We start from the raw sequence: 26,366 nt of genomic DNA, 5'->3' as shown, positions 1-26,366 counted from the left end.
GTACTTGAAAATCATAATTACACAGTATTCAAGGTATACTGTTACTTTACACTGGCAACTGGGAATATTATGAGCATTTTGAATCTAACTGATATCCTACTGTAAGTCACAGTAAATCACACCTTATCTAGCCCAACAGTGGAATTTTAAGTTATATGTTTCATAATTTACTTGATGTAAAATACTTGATCAGTCAGGTCACTTCTGGGATTCTTGAACTGGTGATTTAGGTCCTTAGACCTTGAGTATTCACATAGGGTATTCCCACTATTATCTCCATGAATAATTGATTGTTGCGTTTCCTCATAAGTGGAATATTTCCAACAGCACTTGAACGTTTCATCAACATTTTCCAGTGTGAGAAGTAGATAAAGTTAGTCAACCTGGACCTCCACTAATTTGGAGATATCTCGTCTATATAGATTATATTCATTTATCTTTCAAAGTTAATTTGACACTGACTAGTTATTGGACCAATAAATTACCCAATTTATAATGTAATAAGTAATGTAGCTATTTTAATTACTTAATCAAAGTAATGCAACTTATTACATTTTTTCATTTGGTTTCTAATTTTCTAATAAATGTTTTCAGCTGTTAGTGAAAGTGTACCCATTAAGCCCACCAAAATCTAAGTTGAGGTGTTTTTCATGGATACTGACATGATTTATAAGGGAAATCATATCTTATAAAGCAAAATTTATCTCACCTTTGAAAATGTATTCATTAGTTTATGTAGATATTGGAATATAAAAAAAGATATTTTTATGAAAAAAGTTAATAGTCTGGCATGGGCTAATTGTGACACAATTTAAGCCCATGTGTGCTCCAAATAATACCACGTCAGGATTTATTTACAAAATATATAAAAAACATTGATTTTAAAGAATTAAAAACAGCAATATTTATATTCAGTAAGTAATTCAGTAAAAATTAGGAAAAAAATAGGAAAAAAAACCTTCCTCCTGAGCAACATCTTAAAGGTCTGACATCAGACTTAACCCCCTTTGTAACGATCAACATTTTCAAAGATTTTTTCTCAGTAGCTGTAACGGGTTACAGTTACATTTATTTTGTAATTAAATGACATGTAACTAGTTGCTCCCCAACATTGTTTGTGTATTAGAAGTAAATCATTTCATAGCGGAACGTTGGTTTGTTGTCGAGTACTCTTTTGGCTGGTCGGACATTTATTATAGCGGGACCATAACATCCTTTCCCAAACGTTGACGTGGAGGGTTTGTTTGTGTTTACAATGTCTGACACTAAAGTAGACATTTCAACTGATAGCTCCGCTGTCATCCAGAACCCAAATGCATCTTCTCAACCAAATAATCCGCTGTCGAGGAAACTCAACAAAATATTGGAGACGCGGCTCGACAATGACAAGGTGCGTTAAGAGTTTAGCTCCCTGCTAACTAAGCTAGCAGCAGATGAAGCTAAACTAGTCGCTTTAAGACGGGAGATATTTCGGGTTTACTGGGATATTTTAACCTTCCCTGATGACATGAACCAGTAACATTACTGGCTGTGGTAAAGCAGAGTATGTACATGTTGCTACATACGTTTCATCCCCCCTACATGATGGGGGGATGAAACGTACCCTTTAAGTGCGAAAAAGCAGGCGGCCAAAATATGACAGACATTTAATTTCTCCGGTGGTTTCTGTAAAAGGGGGACATATCCTTAGTTTGATATAAGTCATAACTAACTGGTATAATTTTTTAGGAGATGCTGGAGGCTCTGAAGGCGTTGTCCGTGTTCTTCACTGAGAACAGTCTGCGCACCAGGAGAAACCTTCGAGGTGATATAGAGAGACGAAGCCTGGCAATCAACGAGGAGTTTGCACTAATCTTTAAAGAAGTAAAAGAGGTAATGTTGAGGAGCGCAAGCACAGTCCAATGTATTACACTTTATTTATAACAACATCAATTTCCCAGTACAAGGAAAAGTGTGTGTGATTTGGGATGGGGAACATTCACAGTCTGAGCAGGGACAGTTAAGTAGATATAGTTTTAAATTATTGACAATATTTCTCTCTCTCTCTCTCTCACACACAGACAGACAGACAGACAGACAGACAGACACACACACACACACACACACACACACACACACACAGACACAGACACAGACACAGACACACACACACACACACACACACACAAAACAACAACCTTGATTTAGGGTTTTTAACTTTTAAGGCCGTGATGTCTTTGAAACACTCCTGGAAAGGTTTCAGTTCCCAGATTAAAACTGATAATACAGTTGATTTTGCTTACATAAACTGTACTTCAAATGCAGGGAATTAGTTTAGTTTGATCTAAATTACATGAGTTCAATTGTTAAGAATGTATTGTGCCTGATTTCTGAGAAAATGCCATTACCAGCAGCAATCACAGGACAGAAGACTGAAATGGGGAACTTAAAAGTCTGTGATTCCAGCAGGTTACATAAATGTATTCACAATAACAGAATCCTGATATACTCATAATGTAAAAAACTGTTTTCTATGAGGTGTATGCTATCACCAGTGTCTCAAAATACTGAGAGAAGTATACAGAGAGGTATGTCTGAACTGCCTTAGTGCTGTCGTAACAATGATTTCATTTTCTCCACAGGAACTTGAAAGTGTTCATGAAGATGTGCAGGCCATGACAATATGTTGTGAAGAAATGACCAGCAGGTTAAAGGTACAATATATTTTCTTGGCATGTGTTAAAACATTTTCCTGTACAACATAAAAACAACATAAATGGACTTGTGCAGACTTAACATAGTATGAATCAACTTTACGATTTTAATGACATCAGATTGATTTTTGCATTTCTTCTGAGAACATACACTCACAAACCACTTCATTAGGTGCACCTGTGTAATCTAATGCAATTCAATGCAACAGCTCTGTCATATATTCTACAGTTACAAAACTTATGTACGTTCAGTTTATGTTGACATTGTCAGAAAGGTGATTAATATTACTTTTTGTTTATTATTGAGGTTGTAGTGGGTTGTGGTGTACTGGAGTGCATGAATGGTGTTCCTAATATTTTTTCCACCCCATTAAAATACATACACGAGAAATGGTTGGAGGTATTAGAAACACTTTTCAATCTACCATAAAAGCTGGTAAATAAGACACAGTTTATTTTGGGGGGTGTCATGCGGGGGGAAAGTATTTTCTCTTAAAGACTGGTTTATTTGAATGCACTAGTAGCTATTCATTTATAAACACATATGTTTATACAAGTTACCCCAAAACTTTTTCAATCTACTTTTATTTGAAACACAATCATAACTTAAATATTACACCTGAAGCAGGGTGTCAGGTTAATGGTTAATGGTCCAGTAATAATTTGCTTAACTGAACTTGACCGTTATATTAACTCAGTCTGGGTTCAGGTTAAGCTATGAGTTTCACTTAAACCTTTTAAAAGAACACAGAAACTTAACATAATTGATAAAGTGTGTAGCTGTATTGTCAGTGGAGTCCAAAAAACTCTTCATCGGAGCTGTTGCTGTGCACAAATATTACACCCAATTCACTGTAAGGCTCACCAAGAACACTGTCCTCGGACTCTGTGTTAGTCACAGAGTCAAACAAAGCATCATCCTCTGTTCCATCCAGTGGAAAAAACAACAAAATTAGTGAATCTTTAAGCTTCAGATCTGTGTTCTCTACCACTGTGCAATTAAAGTTGGTCATCTGTGTACTTTTGCACATCGCATTTCAACATCAGTTTGGTCTGTAAATACTGAAACATCACAGCAAGTAGTGTCCGGAAATACTTCTGAGCAACATACTGAATCACCACCTGCCTGTGAACCCTTTTTTTTTTTTTTTTTTTAATTTCTCAGAGAACATATAGCAGGAATGGGTCTATTTTCATTAGCTGCCAACACAGCTGGAACATGCAACGCATGCTTGACACCCCTGTTTATAGGACATTATAGTTCATAAGTGTGGACGCTCACATCGTTATCTTTATACTTATTGTTATAGTTATGGCTCTTAGTGTGAAGAACGCCCTTTACAGACTTATAACCAAATCCAGATCCAACATCTCTCTGCATTTTACTGGTGTATAAGACACACTCCACTTTTAATTGAAAAAAAGGTGTATCAAAGGTGCAGTAAAATAAATTGCTGAGCTGTATTGTTGAATTGCATCAGATTGCACAGGTGTAATAAATGAAGTGGCTGGTAAGTGTATTTTAGCCACTGCAAATAATCAAAGACCTTTTCCTCAACAGGCTGCCAAGGAGCAAACTCAAGACCTAATAGTTAAAACCAACAAGCTTCAGGGAGAGAAGTGAGTTTCTTCTGAATGGGTGATGACAATTGTGTGTGTGTGTGTGTGTGTGTGTGTGTGTGTGTGTGTGTGTGTGTGTGTGTGTGTGTGTGTGTGTGTGTGTGTGTGTGTGTGTGTGTGTGTGTGTGTGTGTGTGTGTGTGTGTGTGTGTGTGGTGTGTATTATTGTATTAAACCTAAAAAAGACAGAGAAATACTGTACTTAAAAAAGAAAAACATTTCCCTCTGACTAAATCTTGATATTACCTGGTTGGATACATTTATAATTTCTTACTGTTAATGGTTTACACTTACACTTTCCCCGTTTTCCTCCTGAGGCCACATGAATCAAATTCATAGAATGACCGGAGAAGACAATATAATGATATCCAATATATAGTATTTATTACCACCTTTGGAACATGGACAGCTTTAATTATTCAATAGTTAATTCAGCTGAGTTTAAATTGTTGTGACTGTAGTTTGTGTTATATTTGTATTGAATCGGATGATGATGTGAAATGGTTGTAATGTAACTGCTTTATTGGATGAACCAAATCTCAAAGCACTCACATTACTAAAGCAGTAGTCTTAATATAATGTTACATTTTAGGTACAGTCGTATTTATTGTAAGGCTATTTATAATGGATTATGCCAAACACATTTTGTGCTTAGCATTGGTCACTCTTATACAAGTTTTGGTGTGCAAATTAGTCTGGGAATGCAATCAACTATTGGAATCACAAGATATTTTAGATCTGATTGTAACTAAATTGTCACCAAAATGTAAAATATGACCCTATGACGAGACTGTCGCCCTGAACTTTTAACTGGCATTTCAGAATGTCAGGGAGATCATGGAGATAAGGCTGGCAACTTTATGCTGAAGAAATATCTCACTGCAAATTGTCCACCCCTTATCTGCTGTGGGGCTACAAGTCATTTTGCAAATCTGTCACATATGTCACTGATAAGCATCTTCATCAGTCGAAAGCTAGACACCCCAATCTTCTGGTGTCTCATTTCCACAGAGAAATTACCCCTTTTTTCTATTTTCTATTCAGACGAGTTTCCAGACAAATAGCACTTCTATCAAAACACACGTCGGGCACAGCATTGTACACTTTGCAAGAGATAAGCTTTTATGGCACACACAGTGTTTGGAAAGGGAGACTGATTATGCAAGCACTTCCTTGTTTTTCAGGAGCTGCCTTTGCACTTTACTGAATATCTGACACCACCGGAAACTGAAGGGAATCTCCTCCTTTAAACCTGCTGTGTGACACTTTTGTCTCCCCTTCTTGCAGTTATTATAATTTAAAAAACTGATGTCATCATTGCAGACCCCTCAAGCTTTTAACATGAGCTGGTCCCCACCCTGGCAACGCAATATGATTGGGGCTTACTGAGGACAGTCTGCCCTGGTTAACAGTAGCAAACCAAAAGCTATTTGACGTAAATTGCATCACTGTCAATGCACCACCAACATCACATTCATAAACTCTGGTATACTGTGAAATCTAAAGATTTACCTGGCAGTGATAGGCTTAATCAGCATTGTGTGACTTTGTTTGGCAAGGTTTTGAATGTAATGGAAGATTAATTTATAAGTAAAAGTCCTGCACTCCAGCTTTAACGTAACTAGGCCACAACTTTAAAATTGCATACTGATAATTTGGCATATTTGCACAAATAAAGATATGACCCACCAAGTTAAAACACCATTTAAGTTGTAGAGAAATGTTGTAGTCTATAAAATGCAGCCTCTCTCTTTAGGGTCAGCAGTTGGAGAGATTTGGTGCAGGGCAGGAAGAACTTTCAAGCACATCTTTATTTTTGATGAGGAGGGATGAAAGATTTATGAGGTCGATGAATATTTTCCTGCGCTTGTCTATTTGCATAAGGAGGGCAGCAATCATCATTAATGGAGTTTTATTTTGTTTTATTCGTCATGTCTTGTGATGTTTGGCCTTGAGATACACATCAAAGTAGTTCCCATTTACTCTGCGCTACTCCCTGATCTTATTGAAGCCAGGCTATTACAACTGGTGAGCAGCTCATCAAGCGAGCTCTCAATTTGAGCATGTGTATTGAGATTTGCTGACAACACGCATTAGGAGCCATCAGATATGCAGATCCAATATATGCACACAATGACATAGAGTCATGAGTGGAGGCAGATAGTGTAGCTATGGTGCTCACCCATCCACAACTCTTGGAATACTGATGGGTTTTTTGCGGTGGGTTTAGAGCCTGCCAATAAAATGAATCGGGGTATCATGAATTTGGCTGGCAGAGTGTTGACAGGGATGTGAAAATAAAACAGTTGCTCTTGTTAGTTGATAGGCGGGGGTTGGGGTGGGGTTAATTAGCATCGGTGGCGGCTGTGACCTCAGTGCTCAGTGACCTTGCGAGTTGACACAGAGGCAGGGGCTCGGGCACAGATGATGTAGATTTCTGGCAAAAGACACTGCTGACAGTTGTGATGTACTGCTGCAATTCTATGCTCCGCTGGCGCAGCTTCAGGACCTAGAAGAAAAGGTGGCATAAGGAGGGAGGCGGTGAGATTTAGGAGGAAGGAGATGAGCTCTGAATCTAAGAGCAGTCAATTACACCAGTGGGAATAAAGCCACCAATGAATGCACATGTGCAATGAATTAATACAATTCATATTGCTTTGTGCAGGGGGGCCTTGTTGAAGGTAAGCGGTCAGAGGTTTTTACGTGAATGCCCTTTTTTTGAGTGGCCCCCCTGCCTTGTCTTTTTCTTTGCATAAAGGTCCCTTTTGGACCTGCTGTCTGTCTGTTTGACATTTTCATTCGCAAAGCCACAATGACTCCGCAGCCAGATGGGATGGTGTCTGCACGCTGGGCTTTGACCTTGTCTTTAGCAATTTTGTCTCAGAAGAGCTGCCAGGGGAAGTGTGCAGTCAAGCTGTCCTTCTTAAGCCACCCACCAGCCAGCCCCTGTGCACCGCACCACTCAAGTCTTCTGGGTCAGATCTATTTCAGGTCACACAATCCTCTGCAGTCCCAAGTCACTGTCTTACTTATTTATTTATTTATTTTCTTCTGTTGACATTTATTATAGCCATGTTAGATTTGCAGCATATTATCACATTTTGTGCTTGTTGGGCCGCTCTGCAGAGAGAGTACAGTCATTGTCAAAGCTCTGCAGATGCTAATGTGTATTTACCCGGCAGAGCAGGCCTGTCCTGAACTGTTTGCTATCTTACCTGCCAGTGGCACCGTGTCATTTGTCAGCTCTAATGAAACGGAAAGGAAGAGCAGATTGGTTATAGTGTGCAGAAACAAAGGTGGAGGGAGGGGGAACCAATGGGAGCAGACAACCTGTGTTTGTCCGCTGGCTTTCAGACACGCTGCTCTTTTTGTTTCGTTTACACGCAGGGGCTAGTCCTGTTCAAAGAGGCTGTCAGCAGCAGCACTAAATAGAGACTGTGTGTTGTTCCATAGTTAAACGTAATACTGCACACCTGTCCTGCACAGTGTGATCTTTGTATTACAGTGACATGTTATTAAGCTGAACAAGTTGAGACATCTCACCAACGGATATTTTTATGGATTGCGTAAAGGGGTCGGACTGTTGGCTTAATTGACCAGCTATTACTGAACCACTCAGTAGCAGTAGTTTGGCTGAATGCCATAGAACAATGTAGATATATTTAGTAACCTCAAATACCCCACAGTAGTTAGCATAACCTGTGATGAATTACCAGATATTGTCATTTGTGCCAGTTTTTTCTCCAAAAATAAAGCAAATGCTCTCAGTATGACTTCTGTGTAGGTCATTAATAAATCAGGAGTTTTGAAACCCCTGAGAGAACATCAGGGATTTCAGATTGTAAATGACAACCTGTGTAAAGTGACACTTGAGCCTTATTAAGGCTCAGCTGGCTGTTAATGAGGGTATGGCTGTGAGTATGCCTTTGTGTTTTCTGATGGGACTGGCTGCGACTGCACTCTGTGATCATTGGCGCGTAGCTAACTAACAGCTTTGTGAATGCCAAATTTCCACGCAAGCCTTTGAAATGGCCCCTAATAGATTTTAATGGATAATCAACCCACATGGTTTACAACTTATGAGAGGGGTTGGTCACATGGTTCGCATGCAGTTGATCTCCTAATCTTTCGATCTGTATCAGTTAGCACAATGCCCTGTGAATCATTTCTTGTCGTTTATCTTCACTGTCTACCTTTAGGAAAGTGATAACCTTGTCTGCTATCTTTCTATTGTGTATAATTACTTGCAAGCTTGGTAAATGTTACTTGCTGATCACGCTTTCAATTTTTTTCTAAAAGTTGACGGTCCGGTAATTAAGGAGGCGCAGATAATTTCAGCGTTTCAGTTTGGCAAAGCTGTTGATGCGATTGTGCTGCGTTATATAGCTTAAATGCTTTCCGTGCTTGAACAGACAAAATCAATCGGCCTAGTTGGGAAATCTGAGCACACAAAACAAAGAGACAGAGCCTTACACACTGCAGCGTGTTAAGTGTTTAGTGCACTGTAGTCTGTTACGTATACATTTCACCCTGTCATGTCACATTGTGTAACCTGCACTTATTGGGCATTCTTCAAAAAAAGGGGTTACCTCATTCATCTTTTCTTGGAACCACTAGCCCTAGAGTCTTTACATACTTGTCTTTACAGTGTGATTTTGCCGATTCACTCAAGTATGTTGCCTCTCTCTGGTATTTGTTAATTGTAGTCTGGAGAAGAATGTGTCAAGTCCTGACAGTGCTGTAGAAAAAAGATCCTGCTGCTCCACTGTTGCCTTGCTCCCCTCTGCTTTAGCTCCCGCAATCCTCCTCTCCTCACCTTGTACAGGCGTGTGCAGCATGTCTGTTTGTTGTGATTTACATCCTGGAGGAACAGGTCTGTCACTCAGAGCCTAGATGAGAGAAATTGGGGGCATTTCTTGTCTTCTAGGGGTGATTCTCTCACGCATGAAGAGGTGAAAACAGTTGCTGCTCTATGATGAGACTCATGAGATCTTATTTTCCACACCGAAAGTTGAGTACATGACATTAACACAGTTCAAGTGGTTTGTTGCAAAGACAACAATGAACATCACCTTTTACCCTTTCACAAATGTATCTTTTTGTATGTTCTGCATTTCAATGACAAGTAATCAAGTATTAATCAATTGAATTAAGTCATTCCAAATTAACTCCATTTTAGAAAAATTCCCTATTACTGTACTAGCTCAACATCAGTGGATCATTTAAATGTATCATAAACACAGTAAACACACATTCACACAGACACACTCTGTGTTGCTAGAAGTCTGTGGTTTAAATGCATCATTCATGAAATCCCAAGCTATGGCATGTTAAATGTGGCTGAGCAGATAAGGTTATGAAGCCTTTTAGATCATTAACATTATTAAGATCATCGGATGGCCAATCAATTTCCTATCTACTAAAACTGCTATGTGGGTCCCCCCCCCCCCCCCACACACACACACACACACACACACACACACACGCACACACACACACATTATGTATGTGCACGTTTCTGCCGGTTTTCTTGTGAAGATAATAACTCAAGAACCTGTCACAATACTAATTCCATGTTTGCACTGCAGTTCTTCACTATAGAACAGATTATCCAATTAGATTTCACTAAAAGCTTGCTGCATAGATTTGCATATTAGTGATACAAGCCTCTCTTTTCCTACAAATGTAGCCACTCATTCTACAAGAGTTTGAAGACTTTACATTAATAATGGTTGTGTGTGAAGACAAGCATGTTAACATGCAAAATAGTTTCTCTAATTTATGCATCACTCAGTTTGATTAATGATCCATTAGCATAGCTTGTTATTTTTGGCTGGACCGCAGCAGGCCAGACCTATAAACCAGTGTATTTCAATCTTGTCCTGGGGTGACCCTGCCCTGCATGTTTTAGATGTTTCCCTTGCTCCAACACACCTGATTCAAATAAATGGGTCCTTATCAAGCTTCTGTAGAGCTTGATGATGAGCTTATCACTTGAATCACCTTTGTTGGAAGAGGGAAACTGACTGAGAGATGAAGTTTCACCATTGGTCAGCTGAATGGTCGGTCACAGTCCAGCAATATACTAAGTTTTGACCGAGTCTTGTAATTGTAATTGTGGTGGAATATCAGATAGCTTTTTTTTATTTTTTATCTCTCCATAACTAAATGTGTGCTCTTTCTAAATAATTCTCATTCAGCTTTATCCTCTCTGTTTTGTGTGTGCAGGCTTGGGTAGTCACAGCCACTTTTAATACAAAAATATTATGTTACGTTGCCTAAGTAATGTACCACAATTACATTTGGATTAGAGGATTTTGGTAACAGCCTCAGAAGGTATTTTTAAGTAGTGGTACAACTGGGTTGTCGCTGTGAAGCTCATTAAGCCTATCTGTGTGTGTAGTAGTCCAGTTAAAGGTAGCGGTCCAACCAAGCTGTTGTCCTAGTATGTTGTGACAAAACCCAAACACACAAAATACATTAAGGACAAAGAAGCCTCGAGCCATTGTGTGTGAGGCTCAACAAATATACATTTTTACTGAATCATAGAGTCCTCCTACAGATTTACAACCCTTTGCTTCCAGCTGGCTGGTCACTGGTAATAGCCGTGTGAGAGACAATGGTCGGATAATGTTGGGTTTTTCTCCTCCACCAAAACAACCTGGTGATTTACTGATCCAGCCTTGCCTTCACACGGAGGGAGGGAATATAGACGAGGTGGTTTGGACAGAAAGATGGGGACAGTGGGAGGACTCACTGTTGTTCTGCTATCCCGTGACAGAGTTCCCTGTTAGACTGGGGCAGTTGCCATGGTCACTATTGTGTTGGGACACTTATAGTGACACTGATAGTGATCGCTCTGCAGTTATTGATAGAGACAAAACCTGGCCAGTATCTGGCTCTGTGCTCTTTTTGTTCCTCTTGTCTTCCTCTGTTATTTATTTTCTGACTGCTGCACATGATATCTCCACTCTGTGTCCTCAGTCCTGTAGTTTCACTTACAGTTCACTGCCAGCAAATGATTGTGTGAGGAGTATGACTGCCATCTACTGTGTGACTTCAATCATTACAGCTTGTTGACAGGCATCCCTATTTTTGATGTTAAATTACAGCATTTAACTTGGTTCTATTTTTCCCCAATAGGGCTTTTTATTTGAAAAAACACAAGGGTTTTGACAGAGCACAATGATAAAGCTCAGTGATGAAAGACTGAAATAGAGGAAGAAAACATTTGAGCACTTTTGTTTGATTAAAAAATTCCCAAGGGGCCTGGAAGACAGACAAAACAAATAAAGATGACACACAAAGGCCAGACTAAATGAAAAAGTATTACAATAAGAAAATATCAAAGGGCAACAGTGACAAGTGAAGGAAATGACAACATTTATTCCTTTTCCCTTAGTCACCGTCTTGAGGTTAGAGCCCAGGTTGCCCAGGCTTTCCTTGCCAAGTTTCAGCTATCTAATGAGGAGATGGCAATACTTCGAGGGGCTCGAGATGCGCCTATTACTGAGGTAATATCCCTTATGATGTACACTCATGAATTAAACCCTGTGAAGAATTCTCCCATCTGCTCCTAAATGACGAGAGGATGCAGTATCAGGCACAGATTTGTGCCTTGCCAATCAGCAGCTGTCTGTTGCTTGAGAGGCTTCATTACCTGGATCATCTGTTGAAGGGAGATGCCTCTTCCCACTCTGCCAACATTATGCCATAACATCTGATATGTTGTAAGATGTGATAGGGATTTTAATTTAAGTAGTTAAATTATATGTTCCTCTCCATCACTTTATACTGTTCTAAATTATCTTTAAAAATAACTTGGATACTTCTACAAACTGTTAGATTATAATATGATTATAAGCAATTAAACATGTGAAATGACACCGTACAGTTTAAGATCAAGGTTATATTTATTAAATGGTCACACCAGAAAACATTTTACCAAAGTTGTAATTTTTAGTTTAACAGATTTATTATGTGTCCTTTATTTTTTTCCAGGCTTTCTTCAAAGTTCTCAGCCGGGTGAAGCACATCCACGAGGATGTGAAAATCCTCTTGCGAACCAACCAGCAAACTGCAGGGTAAAGTGCATGTCTCACCGCACAGTGTTACTCTGTGCTCCACTTCTTCAGACAGAAAGTGTTTTTTTACAGTGATTTTATTCTTGTTGTTAAATTTATGAACCTGAATGGTAGGAAAAAAACATCCAGGTCTGGTATTTATGTCTCTGTCAGGGATCTGACACTATGGTGCAGGTCATGAGTATGTAATGTGTGGTCTTGGTTTGTGTACTTGTTCTAGGCTAGAGATCATGGAGCAGATGGCCGTGTTACAGGAGACATCATATGAGCAGCTCTACCGCTGGGCTCAGAGTGAGTAGAGTACACAGAGTTAATGCCACGGGTGTGGCAAGGGATAAAACTGACTCACTATGACCCTTTTGAGGTTTCCATACTGAATTTTCAGTGTCGTGTTGTCAAATAGAAGAGACATTAATGCATTTTGTCAAACTTAATGAAACAAACTGTAATTCTGTCTTCAGACATCTGATTTTTTTTGCTAGTGCTAGTTAAGTTTTTTTTTGTTAATGGATGTAACTAAATATAAAACTGTGCTCTCTCAAGTGAAAGTAAATATCCTGTAATAGCATTTGAGGACATGTGTATAATATCCTCTATATCAATAGTAATCATGTCTATATAATTGAAATAAAAATAAACTGTATAGATCAAAGAAACAAAATTTGTGTAATTATACAGTCCAAATAATATAAACACATTTTCTGAAGAGGATATTTGCTTAATATCATTTAGTATTTAAAGCATTCAGTAAGCTACGTCAGTGGTAGTGTGTGTTGACCCATTTTCTCAACAGTGTGGAAGACTGCCCAGTACCCTAAATCCTGGTCATTGTTGGTATTGTCTGAAGCATAAGTAAACTGACCGACGTCTTGGGAAAAGCTCATGGGAAAATATGATTGAAAAATGTTCCCCGTGCTTTGGTATGGTTGTTGCCAGCAGAGTTGTTATGGTCCAAAACATTTAGCAACTCTGACAACACAACACAAGCATAGTTACTAGAGAGACTGCAGCTGTTTCACTGGTTGGATGATAGTGCTCATTTCTTGTCCTATTGTCTTTGTTTCTACACAGATGAATGCAGGGGACTGACCCAGGAGAGCTGTGATATCAGCCCTGTTTTGACTCAAGCCATGGAGGCCTTACAGGACCGACCTGTCCTTTACAAGTAACTCACAAACCCTAACTTATTTGTCGAAACAACATACTGTAATGTCGTTACTGCATTTGTCTTCATTCCCATGCCAATCAGTGTTTATAGTGTCTTCTAAGAGCATTAATAAAAAGTAGAAGTGATGAATTTTTTACGTCCAAAATCAAGGCATCAATGGGGCAAGTCTACTGACACAACTCTTCACTGACAAAGAAGGCAGCAATACGTTTCACTCTGTATCTGTCCTCTGTGGGCACCCCACATCCCACATTGTGAGAGTTTATGGCCAGAGAGATTCTTGCCATCTCTGTCACCGATGTGGTCTTGGCAAAAGAAACAAAGAGGTTCTTGATTAGAAAACAACAGTGCAAACTGCCTGGAGCAACAGAAAATGTCGCCATCTTGCAATCACTGGGTGAAAAAAGCGCAAACCCATAAAAAAGCACTGCCAAAATATAAAAGAAGTGGCACTGAAAACATACACTCTCGTAGTTTAATAAAACTGTGCTCAACAAAATGAGTCCTTATGAATTGTGAGAATTTCTGAGCTGATCTTCTGTATTTGAGACATTGTATGAGATTCAGTTACACTGTAAACAATCAGTTGTGTCTATATTTAGTCTTTTTCTCCAAAATGCATTTGGCTACATTTGGAAGACTGCAGAAATGTGTGAACCAGCTCATCAAATCATTTCCTCCACAGTGCAGCTAGTGGTCAAAACACAGAAGTATATGCTGTATAACAGAAAATGTGCATCATGTAAAGATTGTTGTCCACTGATGTCCTTGATTTACTTTGTTTTGAATCCTTATTCAACCCCTCTTTCAAGTCAACAGCTTTTTTTTAGTACATTAGCTAAAAGATAAAAGAGAATCATGACACGTAACTATTTAATTCAGGCCTTGAAGTGCCCAAAGTACATATGAACAGCCTCTATGCATTTTACACCCAGTTATTTTAAAGCAATCACTGACTCAATCAGGGAGTTTATATATATATATATATATATATATATATATATATATATATATATATATAAAAGAAAGGAATCAAATGTTTTATAAAAACACTGAATATCAATATCTGTCCAAATGATTCATACTCGCCAGTACAAGAGAGCAGTGTGTGCTCACGTAGAGTGCAGAATTGCGTAGATTCACCGATTTCCCAATGCTTACTGTGAGTTCAACTTTGTCCCTAAAATTTCTCACGTTACTTCAAAATATGTTTTCATGGCAAATCTTTTTCCTGTCCATGCTGCATTCTTGGAAACGCACCTGTCTCGGTGCCCAGAAAGTGTCCAAGGTCATGCGTGGGCTGGGGATGTTGAGGCTGAGAGAATAAAAACCGGCGTTCCTGGAATCTTAATTCAGCACTATCTTCTGTTTAGTCTGACAAAGAGCTCGCCACCGCCAAGTAATCAAAACAACCTCAAACTCTTTCCTTTTGGAAAAGCTGCCTGCATTGTTGATTTATGTCAACGACTGACCTCCAACACATTCTGCAGGAAAACATTGTGGCCACCTCGTTTTCACAAAAGGTTTGAGGTTTTGAATGTTGCCTTCTTTCTCTTGTGTTTGGTCAGGTACACTCTGGATGAGTTTGGGACTGCACGTAGATGTGCGGTGGTACGAGGCTTCATCGATGCCCTCACACGGGGTGGGCCAGGAGGAACTCCCCGTCCTATAGAGATGCATTCACATGACCCCATGAGGTACTGCTCCAATCCCATTTGTGAAACATTTCTTAAAGGTATGCTGATTGGGGAGTTCAGCATTGATGTCTCGATTAATTGATGTTTGCAGTTTCAAAGAGAAGCCCCCCTTAAACACACAAGATAAACCGTTATGCATTTCCAAAGATAATTGACAAGCTCAACTGAAACAAGTGACACATTACTTCCAACCTGTTTCCTGTTGAAGTATTTGTTCAGTTGGGATTAATTTTAGTTATCACAAAATATTAATCTGTTAGAATGGTGTTACTATTCAGAAGAACTATAAGCTACACAAAGACATTTGAATGGAAACAATGGGGTGTCTGACGCTAAAATAAATCAAGTACAAAAACATAACCGTCCCTTTAATAAACTATTAAAGATATAAATATTCTACCTTCCCAAATGCACAGTATATCTGTTGTGTGATTGCAAATGTCACATGCCCTGGATCTATAAATTAATTAGAATTTGTTCCAAACCCCTGAGAGTGAAATTTGATTTCAAATTATGTTTGTTTTTTTCAAGGAGTGTCTAAACATGTCTCTGTTTCCTGTTGCACCACATCCTCTTCACTTTTGCTCCTTTGCCCAGCAGCCAAATGGGAGATTTTCTCAGAATACAAGCCATGTTTGGAACACAAAATCACCTCCACTTTAATAGGGGGCATCAGCAATTCTGAGAACATCAAGTTCTTTCTCACCTCCCTATATCCTCCTCGTTCACATGCACACGTACTTACACACGCACGTACTTACACACACACACACACACACACACACACACACACACACACACACACACACACACACACACACACACACACACACACACACACACACACAATCATTCAAGTTTACCTTGCGGCTTTCCACCATTATATAACACTAAAACTGTGTGCATGTGTGTGAGCGGAGTGAAACACGATGACCCATGCTTCAGTGTAGCTGTGGTCAGGACACGGTAAGATTAGCCCTCCGGTTAGCCCCTCAGTGACGTCCTGTTTAATACAGACTGGTTTTTCAATCTTTCAGGTATGTTGGGGACATGCTGGCCTGGCTGCACCAAGCCACTGCCTCAGAGGAAGAGCATCTAGAAGCTCTGCTCAAACAAATCACTCTGCAAGGTATGACGCTTCCCACATGCTAATTACATAGTGTGTAGTTTTCCATTATCCGGTTCATGCCACACCTTAAATGACAAACAATGTGATCACACCTACAGCTTGTTTTGTTTTTTTTGTTTTTTACCTCATTGGTGGCTCATTGGTACCTCCATGAAATATAGTGTATTTTACTGTTGAACCACTGCTTGTAAACAAATGTCATAGCTTGTTTATTAGACAGAGTTTTAGTAACCAGCCACTCCATTAGGTTAGACATTTTGGCAACAGTTAAAAAGTGTGAACAAATCCAATTCCAGTACATTTAGTTCAGCCTGGCAGACTAATCCTGTGCTTGTTTCCCGGATTTACCGTCTCTAGTTTTCATAGCAGTAAAGAATGAAGACAACTCAGTGAGGGGATCAGTTGAGACTTTGATCAATTAAGTTATGCTAAGCTATTAAATCCTGGCTGTAAAAAATGTCAACATTTACCTCCTCACATCCCTTTGGAGTAGTTTTCTGTACTTAATATTTATTATTTCACACATTTGGAAAAAAACAATGATTTTTCAGGTGGGTGGGTTTGAATAACTGCTGTCACCTGTGAACTTAAAAAAAATGTTCCACAGTTGGATTTTACTCAAATCTGTGAATGCACCTTAAGATTGATTTGATTGAATACATTTATTTATCCCCCTGTAATGTAAAGGATGCTCAATGAATATGCTACTGCTTATACTAACTTACTTTTTTTCCAATAAAGACATTTTTCCTTAATGATGCATTAATTAACACTGCTCATATTTATGATACCCTTGAAAGTGTTGATGCATTGAATCTCAGTTTACCTTGACTGTGTGTGTGTGTGTGTGTGTGTGTGTGTGTGTGTGTGTGTGTGTGTGTGTGTGTGTGTGTGTGTGTGTGTGTGTGTGTGTGTGTGTGTGTGTGTGTGTGTGTGTGTGTGTGTGTGTGTGTGTGTGTGTGTGTGTGTGTGTGTGTGTGCGTGCGGATTCCTTTTTCATTAGGCGTGGAGGAGAACATGCAGGAGGTGGTTGGACACATCACTGAGGGAGTGTGCAGGCCGCTAAAAGTGAGGAACCACATTAGTTTAGGAAGAAGGAGCCACAGTATTCTGTCATGTTCTAATCATGCATTCAATCATTATTGATCTGTCCCTCAGGTTCGGATTGAACAGGTCATTGTGGCTGAGCCAGGTGCCGTCCTTCTTTACAAGTTGTCCAACCTGCTGAAGTTCTACCACCACACCATCAGGTATTTCAGCTTTTTGATGTATGCAACATAACAACATATCTGTCGTTTATCCATTCATGCTGCATTGATGAATTGTCCCATATGATCTTTGTCTAGCTCTATCATTGGAACCAGTGTGGCGTCCTTGCTTATGACCATTGAGGAAATGCACATCCTCAGTAAAAAGATGTTCTTCAACAGTCTGAGCCTTCATGCAAGCAGACTCATGGACAAGGTACAGTATGAATAAGATTAGGTTTATTTGACCAATCCACAATATTTACCCTGGTACATGCAGTATGTTCAATTCTATCGTCCACCTGATGTACAGTAATTTGTCTATTTATAGATATATTTGTTATTTATAAAATATGAAGTTGTTTCTTATCCAGTGTGGTTAGTGCTTAAGTAGGGAATCAACAGAAATTAGAAAAAAAATCAAACCTAAGTTGACTTTTCCTACAAAAATCCATGCACAAAAGAAAGAAAGATGTCAAAGTAAGTGACTGCCAGCAAAGCGAGAGATAGCAGTATAATCTTTGTTTTTAGACATAAGGTTCACAATGTTCTTCCATAAAAGTACTTAAATGACGGTGCAGTTCAGTATTGCACCCTGTGGACACACATTGTGTATTTCAGCTCTGCTTCTCAACCCTCAAAGACAACAAGGCTATTTCTGAAGCACTTGTAAACATTTTTGGCCTCCTGGCCACAGCATCGAAATGGTGCTAGCTGCCAAAAAACACTTGACTTTTAGTTAAATTGGCATCCAAGTATACCTCAGCACGAGCAGGAGCTCTTCCACATAATATGCTGGCTGTGTCCCAATCAATAGCAGTTACAATAATTATCCCTATAGCTTGGTGTTAATCAAATTGGAGACCCTCAGGGTTTTAGTGTCAATTCCAGCTAATGCCAGGAACACAGCCTTCTCATAATTTGCTCTATTAGGTGGACAAATGTGGCCAGGCTCAGTTCTCCGTTGTGTGTCCAGAATCCCGTGAAATCAAAACCCTCTTCATTAAAAAAAAGCTCTCCTCTAAAAAAGCTCAGAACAAGCTGAGACTCAGTGTAGCAGCAGGGGGCAGTTGTACATTTGGCCAATCATTCTCATTAGAGATATTTAGTGTTTTGGTGTTATCAGGATCACTTGTCTTGGTGAATGCTGCAGCCCACACAACTATCCTCTGCAAGGATAACTTTGCTCTTTTTCTCCGTCTACCTACTACTACCTCTACTCCATACATCTCATCTTCTGGCCCTGTCTGCCTGGGCAGGTGGAGCTGCCACCTGCAGACCTGGGACCCACAGCTTCCCTCACTCAGACCCTGTCACTCCTCAGGGAGGTCCTGGCCTCCCACGACTCCTCAGTGGTTCCTCTGGATGCCCGTCAGGCTGACTTTGCTCAGGTAAACGCATATTTTGTGAATATGTTCAGGGTGGGGAAAAGATGTGAGAAAAGTCAAACTGGCCTCTTTTTACTGTCATATTTTAAGCAATTATTGCCTGTTAATGTGTTTAATATTAATGTTTAATATTTTTTATCACCTGTTCAGTGATATTTTGTCTCACCTCATAAGGATCTGCCTTACCTCTTCTCTTCCAGGTGCTTTCTTGCATCTTGGATCCACTCCTGCAGTTGTGCACTGTGTCAGCCAGTAACCTTGGTACCGCTGACATGGCTACCTACATGGTCAACTCACTGTATGTCATGAAGACTACACTGGCTCTCTTTGAGTTCACTGACAAGAGGCTTGAGATGCTTGAGTTCCAGGTCTGCCCTCACATAATACAACTCATGTCATTTGAGAATTGATTTATGTTTTCATTTTTTTAGGTATCCATTTATGGAAGCCTATATGGGACTTTTTTTTAGAAATATAGTAGTAAACTTGAAAATATAATTCCACAGTACTATGACAGTTTTTTCCAAATGTGACCGTGTTATTTGAGATAAAATGAAAATGAAAATGCATTAATCGAATTTGCATTTTTATTTTCACATACTTGTATGGACATTCTGACCATATTAAAATGAAAATTGAAAGGCTATTTGACATTTAATTTTCAAAGTTGTACCTCACTGTAGTGTAACCTGCAATTTGTCTTCTCATCAAGGCGGGTCTTCAGTTATAACGTTAATGATTCTCTGTAGGCGGGACACCATCCTGCTACTCCATGGTTGCATTTTCATTAGTTATTAAACATGTTCCACATATGTATGTATACATATGTGGAACATGATTAATGCTATTGGGATCTTACATTAACATTTTCAAGTTTACATTATCATTTTAATATAGTCCCCTATAGGCTTCCATATCCATTAACATTTAATTACAATCTTCTAATAACAAACTACACCTTCTTAAGTCGAATTGAATGATTGAACACTAATGTTATCCAGCATGAATGCTCATCTTACAGTCATCACATTGTCTGAGCGTTGTGGTATTGTTCATTAAAATAGTTAATTATTCTTGTTCCTTTCATTAAAACCCATCGAGCCCAAATCTTTTATTAAGATAATTTAATATGCTGTCTCATAAAAGGGTGTGCGTCATATATATTCGCCACATCATGCTCAAATGCGCCATCCATCCCTTTATTTTTAGCACATCTTTTGTAATTGAGCACCACAAGAGCTCCTGTGGAAGTTTCATTATCAATAGCACAGTGATTCTCCATTAACCACAAGTACCATTAGTTCACAATGCAGCATTAGACTGGATTTTAAACCACTCTCTCCCTCATTTTTCAGATCGAGGCTCACCTTGACACCCTGATCAACGAGCAGGCATCCTACGTGCTGACCAGAGCCGGACTCAGTTATATCTACAGTTGTGTCCAGCAGCACAGTGCTGAACAGGTCTCACGTGGCACTTAACTACAACCACACTTTCATATGCAGTCACTTGTGAAGTTATAGAACTGTGGTTTTTTTCTGACATAACTCCTGTATGACTCCCTAATGGTCTTCCTTTTTTTAATATTACACAGGTACTGACATATTGTTTACACTACCTCTCTGGGCTTTACAATCGCAATCGCTATGGTTACACATGACCAATGTCTTTATTAGGGCATAATATTTTCAGATTTTCATATGAGAATGGAGAGAGATCTTGTTATTCTATTAAAATATTTTAGCTTCCTCAAAGTGTCCTGTGCAGATGAGAGTGCTGATGCCCTGGAGCCTTCCTCTCCCATTATAACACACTTTGCCACTGAGCTGACTGAGACCCATAGTTGTGGTTTAGCATGCGAGTCTTGAAACCCCAGGTCATGTCAGGACACACCACACCCTGTTGCTCCTGCTGTAGCTCAACGCAAAGCTCAATCAAGAACTGTCATTCTGCAGCAGACTACTTCTCTCCTCGGGTGGCCTGTCTTGGGTTTTTTCCTTAAATAGTCTTCTGTTTGAAAAGATTAAGACTCACTGTCTACACTCGACGGCATCCCAGATGTCAACGACTGACAAAATTTCCAAAGTTTATTCTAGACTTTTAAGGTTGACTTTCACTATCTGTTTAACATTTTATCCCTGTAATTTTCTGAGATACATCGGATGAACAAATCAGAAACAGTGATTATAACAAAACTGTTCCACTGACTAACAGCAAGCAGATGAGTTTGTAGACTCATAGTGTGTTTGTTAATGTGCCCATATTCCCATAAAATTACACTTAGGCACCGCACTGTAGTTTTGACCCTTGCACTGGCATCTATTTGCTGCTTTTAATGTTGGCAATTTAAGCATTTAAGCTTTACTTAATGTAGCCATTGTGGGTAATCAGTGTCAGCTAATTGCCTTAAAGGTACCTGCTGTTGTGTTCACAAAGTCAGTCTTGTATTTGCTCTGCACAGTTTTTGTCTGGTTAACAGTGAGATTTAAGGAGGTACATGTCCAGGTTCAGTTTATTCATAAAAGGGTGAATTTTATTTAATTTTTCCCCCATTTAATCTATTCAGTTTAAATTAGGACTGAGCAATAAATTGACATCTAATAAACATTATGAATCTCTTACCAAATCCTCTTTTTTTCTTTCATGAAGGTTTCATGATGCTTTAAACAATTGTGATTTATTTTTTAGAAAAAATAAATATCCTTGTTATACACTTTGGTGGCCAGAGGAAACATTATTTTTTTAGGCATCACTGTATCCCTGCCTTCATCCATTTTTAGTAGCTGATCAGGGCAATGTAGACAAATCACACAGAAAGGAAAAACCTTGCAGCACTCTGAATAACCTTAGCGAATAAAGGACCTCAGCCTCTTGACCGTCATTCAGTTCTGAGATTAAATGTTCCTTTTCAGTTGTTGCAACCTTGAATTGGATTCCAAGCTGATGTTTACTTTTTCCTCTCATAGGGTCCTCTGTCCCTCCTCCCCAGCATGGATAGCTCCTCCTTGAAGGCAGCGATGGTGAGTAACACTGCGTGCATTTATAAAGCAGATTTCCCTGTATTCTTCATCTCATCATCTGCTGTTACGTCTCTCGCACAAACAACAGGTCCAGTTTGATAGGTACTTGTCGTCGCCTGACACTCTTGTGATGCCCCAGCTCAACTTCCTGCTCAGTGCAGCCATCAAGTGAGTTCCTGTCCCTAATGTTTATAGCCATTCTCTCTATTCAGGGAAAGAATTGCAACATTCAGGCTTCAAGTTAAATGTGTTCCACATTGCATGGTGTTTCAACAGGGTAAAGAGCACATTCAGAGTGATAAAAATAGCACAAGAGCGTTGACCTAATAATGTTGAACATTCATTAGTTTACCAGATGTAATACGATCATTACTGCATTCCAAACAAAACACTCGACTAAATGCACAGAGTTTAGATGCTAAATTGCTAAAGCCACCAACACATTGAGAGAGCGGTCGGCATGACTGCCTGTATTTGTCTTACTGATCAGAAAATGCACATGCTTTTAGCTCAGTCCAGCTGCTACAATGGAGGGCTCTTTATATGAGTCACGTTTACTGGGAAGTGCAGCAGGCTTGAGGAGCACTCTGTACCTCAGGTTAATGTTCTCTATTAATGGACATGGGAGGACTGATGGGCAGGACGCCATTAATTAGCTTCTGGTCCATTTCTCACTCACACTCGTTCCCTGAAATCATTCCTCCTCCCTGTCTTTCTCGCTCTCTCTCTCTCTCCCTCTCCCGCTATCTCTCACGTCTGCTTCTCTGCTCACCTAAATACACAAAAAACACCCACTAGCACTCTGAAATCACTCCTGGGGCCAGATGCATAAACTCTGTATACAGACAAAAACCATCCATACGCCATTCCCTGTATATAAGCTAGTATTTATAAACACAGACTGTGCGGTAAGGACGTGCGCAATTCACGCATTCTTCACACCAAACGTACTCACTTTTCTTAAGCAATCTGAGGGTTATGTGACGAGAGACAGTATCTTTCAGTAAACCATTGTTTTCTTTTATTAACAACCAACTGCACTGATTGTGATTTTTTTTTTTTTAGATTTGTAAAATGCCAATCAAAGGTGCATTTACAAACATAATATTGATAATCATTTTTGTGTGATTCATTTTATCACTTTTAATTTACATAGGAATCAACATTTTATTTTGCTGTTAATATTCTCTTTTTTTTTACCAGTAGTTGTGACACAGCTTGTAAAGTTTGTTGAGATATGAGAGCAACAAAACTAATCATTGTTTACATTTCTGAGATGGTGATGATGGTTTACAGATCCATGTGATGACTTAATAATATAGACACAAGAAAGAGCCGCACAGCTGTGCGTAATGGTCGCGTGTAATTACTGTATTGGCTGTCAACACACTCTGTACAACTGCACTTCTTTCCCATTTGTTTAATTGACAAATCTAAAGACTGGTTAAAGGCATGGGAGTATAAATGAGGTTCGGGTACATGGCCTAGTTCTACAATGACAGATTTATAAGACAGAACTATGAGTACACAAAGCTTTATAAATGACAAAAAGGATGCATATACGTTTTGTCTGTATACACAGCTTTAGTCTTTGGAGTGCACAAATAATGGGAATGTACTTTTAGACTCCCTTCATTTCACATTTCTCGTTAGTGCACTTGATGTAGTGTAAGGAGTTATACACAGTGTTGTGGTTCTATGTTCTCTGTGGGCCAATTAAAAACATGGATCTCAAGAGCCTGAGTGGGATACAACTGAGGACTTGAGTCCTCTCACTGGGCTCTTCAGTCCGACTGTTGCATCCTCCACTCAATCTCCACTGCAAGAAAAGGTTACATTATGTCTTTCAATCTCTTTTACAGGATGAGGTTTTTTTTAGATGTTCCTTGTTACATTTTGTTGTAGGCTCCAAGGGACTTATCAATCATCTATGCCTTAAAGTAATCAACAAAAGAAAAATGCTAAAAAGATGATATGCAGAGACATGACTGGATATTTTAAACATCTCCTCTAGAAATCGGTAAAATGAAACATAATGTAACACTTCACATGTCTACATTAAAATATGGCAGCAAATGTAGAAGAGGAGGAACATTTGACTTTATCTAATATTTTCTTTGCTAACTCAGTATGTGTTGCAGTTGCTTACATCTGATGCAGTGCATTAATGCTGTAATATGTATCCATAGATGGCAGTGTGCACCACATACTGCCACTCATTGTTTTGACACAGTGGGGGCACACACTGGTCACTGAACAAAAAAAAGTAATTAGGACAAATTCCTACTCATGGCTGACTTATTTCAGTTTTTGATCAGTGACTAATTACAGCATAGCTCTGCATGTCCAATTTAGAAATGTTGTACCTAATTAAAAAGCCTGTTCACTGCCACTACTTTTATATTGCAAGTGTAAGAATCTAAAGAGTTTTATCTGTTTGTGCAGGGACCAGATTTTCCGACAGTCAACAGAGCTGGTGTGTCGAGCCTACAGGGAGGTTTACACAGCACTGACCAGCCCAGCTAACAGCTACAAAGACCCAGAGAACCTGTTGCCCAGATCACCTCAACAGGTTCAGAGCCTGCTCTCCTGAAAGACACTCTTGTCCCACCTGGTTGATCTCAAAATAAAAGGGGGGGGATTGCACCAGAACTGGACAGCCTGCTGGTTATTTAAAGAGCTGTGTAATTTGTACAGTATAATAACATAAATGTATATAAAAGTGGTTGTTAAGGTGGGGTTCTTTGTGGGAAATGAGGGATGTGGGTCGCTGACCTCAGAGAGAGACATGCCTGTATATAGAGCCTCCTATGAGCCATGAGGAAAGAACATTTATATGTATATGATCCATTTACTTTGACTGTTGCATGCAGTCAGCTTGTTTTTCTCTCTGTAAAGCACTGTCTCCTTCTTTCTGTCTGTTTTCAAACCATGTTCCCTGTTTGGAGATCATATTTGTACAAAACAGCTGCCTTTTTTTATTGAGAATATTGACTATTATATAAAACAAAAAGACGCACTGAATTAAAAAGGATTGTCTGATTTTTTTCCACACTTAAAAGTGGTCAGGAAAACTTTAGCCGCCATGCCAAGAAAAACCCAAGAAGCTTCAGCTCGAATGTTGTGTTTATTTTAATCTGAACTGTTTTGAGTTGTAGGGATAAAATGGAAAATCCATCTCGTTTAGCTTTTCAAACAGTGTCTACCATTATGACTAAGATGTGAAAACAAGACTATAATGATACTGGATTCAGTCATTTACCATAAATTCTACCTAAAAATGGAAAAAATGTCCATTTAAAACATTATAGTGTTTCAGGAGGAGAAAAAATGTTCTTCACTATTAGCACAACATTATTCTCATAGTCATTTTCGAATTTTTGTGGTATGGATTTATAAACTAATTTCCCCAGTGTGTACTCGATCCAAATACAGTTCATACGCATTTTTAGTATTATTTAAAGCATAATATTCTACATAATGATCATTCAGATAAAGTAGTTTATGTTTGGGCAGTTGCCATAGGTTTGCATACCAGACAGAAAGAGGCCGTTTTGCTCTATAAATAGTTAAAATCTACAGAATCCACAAAAGAATTCAAAATGCAGACCCAATCAGACTGATGTCAAATGCATTGTTTGCAACATTGCCTCAAATTTAAAATCGCCATAGTCAATTTTATATCTCATCATGGTACACACCTAGTAGATCCCAAAAGTGTGTTTCTTTTTTGCAGTTGACACCGCAGTGCTGTACAGTTGTTAACATGATGACGTACAATATCATATCAGTGAAAATCTGACCCCACCCAGCCCACGTAATCTGCAATAAAGCAGCAATGAAACAGTACAGATAAGTGAATATTGATCCAGTCTGTTGTTAAGGCGTCTGCCCAGAGAGGCAGAATTTCATTTCTGCTATCTGACATCAAGGTTCATGGCAGCGGGCCTGATCTTGGCAGCACTGCCAGCACTGAGTCCCAGGATTTCCCTAGCTCACCGGATGTTACTCAGATATCATTGGCCAGGACATTGAGTACTGAGAATAAATGGAATACCACAAAGTTCAGCATCTGGACGGCACTCTTAAGTCCTTTAAATAGACCAGCTCTCACTTCCAGTCCTGTTTGGCCCTGGTTGAACACAAGCTGGATTCTTCAGTGTTTTCACTCAGCGCTCTTTGGCAAAAAGTGGAATGATGTTTGAGGAGCAGGATTATTGAATAACAACATACTGTTCATGTGTAACAATACACACAGTGCACGCCTTCACTTACTCAGCTGCACATCAGTACTGTGTGAATACATGTGGGTCTGCACAGA

The 26,366-nt window shown here is 39.2% G+C and overlaps 1 protein-coding gene across 1 annotated transcript; it reads left to right on the top strand.

Moving 5' to 3' along the window:
* The first annotated feature begins 1,220 nt into the window (after positions 1 to 1,220).
* On the top strand, positions 1,221 to 25,063 carry cog6 (component of oligomeric golgi complex 6). The gene is made up of 19 exons (XM_062419376.1): positions 1,221 to 1,390; positions 1,729 to 1,872; positions 2,622 to 2,693; positions 4,255 to 4,313; positions 11,715 to 11,826; positions 12,314 to 12,396; positions 12,617 to 12,687; positions 13,468 to 13,561; positions 15,133 to 15,261; positions 16,299 to 16,390; positions 17,394 to 17,458; positions 17,549 to 17,640; positions 17,737 to 17,854; positions 18,897 to 19,028; positions 19,226 to 19,393; positions 20,381 to 20,488; positions 21,992 to 22,045; positions 22,134 to 22,213; positions 24,491 to 25,063. The coding sequence occupies exons 1-19, from the start codon at positions 1,256 to 1,258 to the stop codon at positions 24,636 to 24,638; spliced, it is 1,956 nt and encodes a 651-aa protein (XP_062275360.1). The 5' UTR covers positions 1,221 to 1,255; the 3' UTR covers positions 24,639 to 25,063.
* The last annotated feature ends 1,303 nt before the right edge of the window (positions 25,064 to 26,366 follow it).

The sequence above is a fragment of the Scomber scombrus genome, chromosome 5 (assembly GCF_963691925.1).
Source record: "Scomber scombrus chromosome 5, fScoSco1.1, whole genome shotgun sequence".
NCBI classification, from domain to species: domain Eukaryota; kingdom Metazoa; phylum Chordata; class Actinopteri; order Scombriformes; family Scombridae; genus Scomber; species Scomber scombrus.
This window is presented reverse-complemented; position numbering and strand designations above follow the sequence as displayed.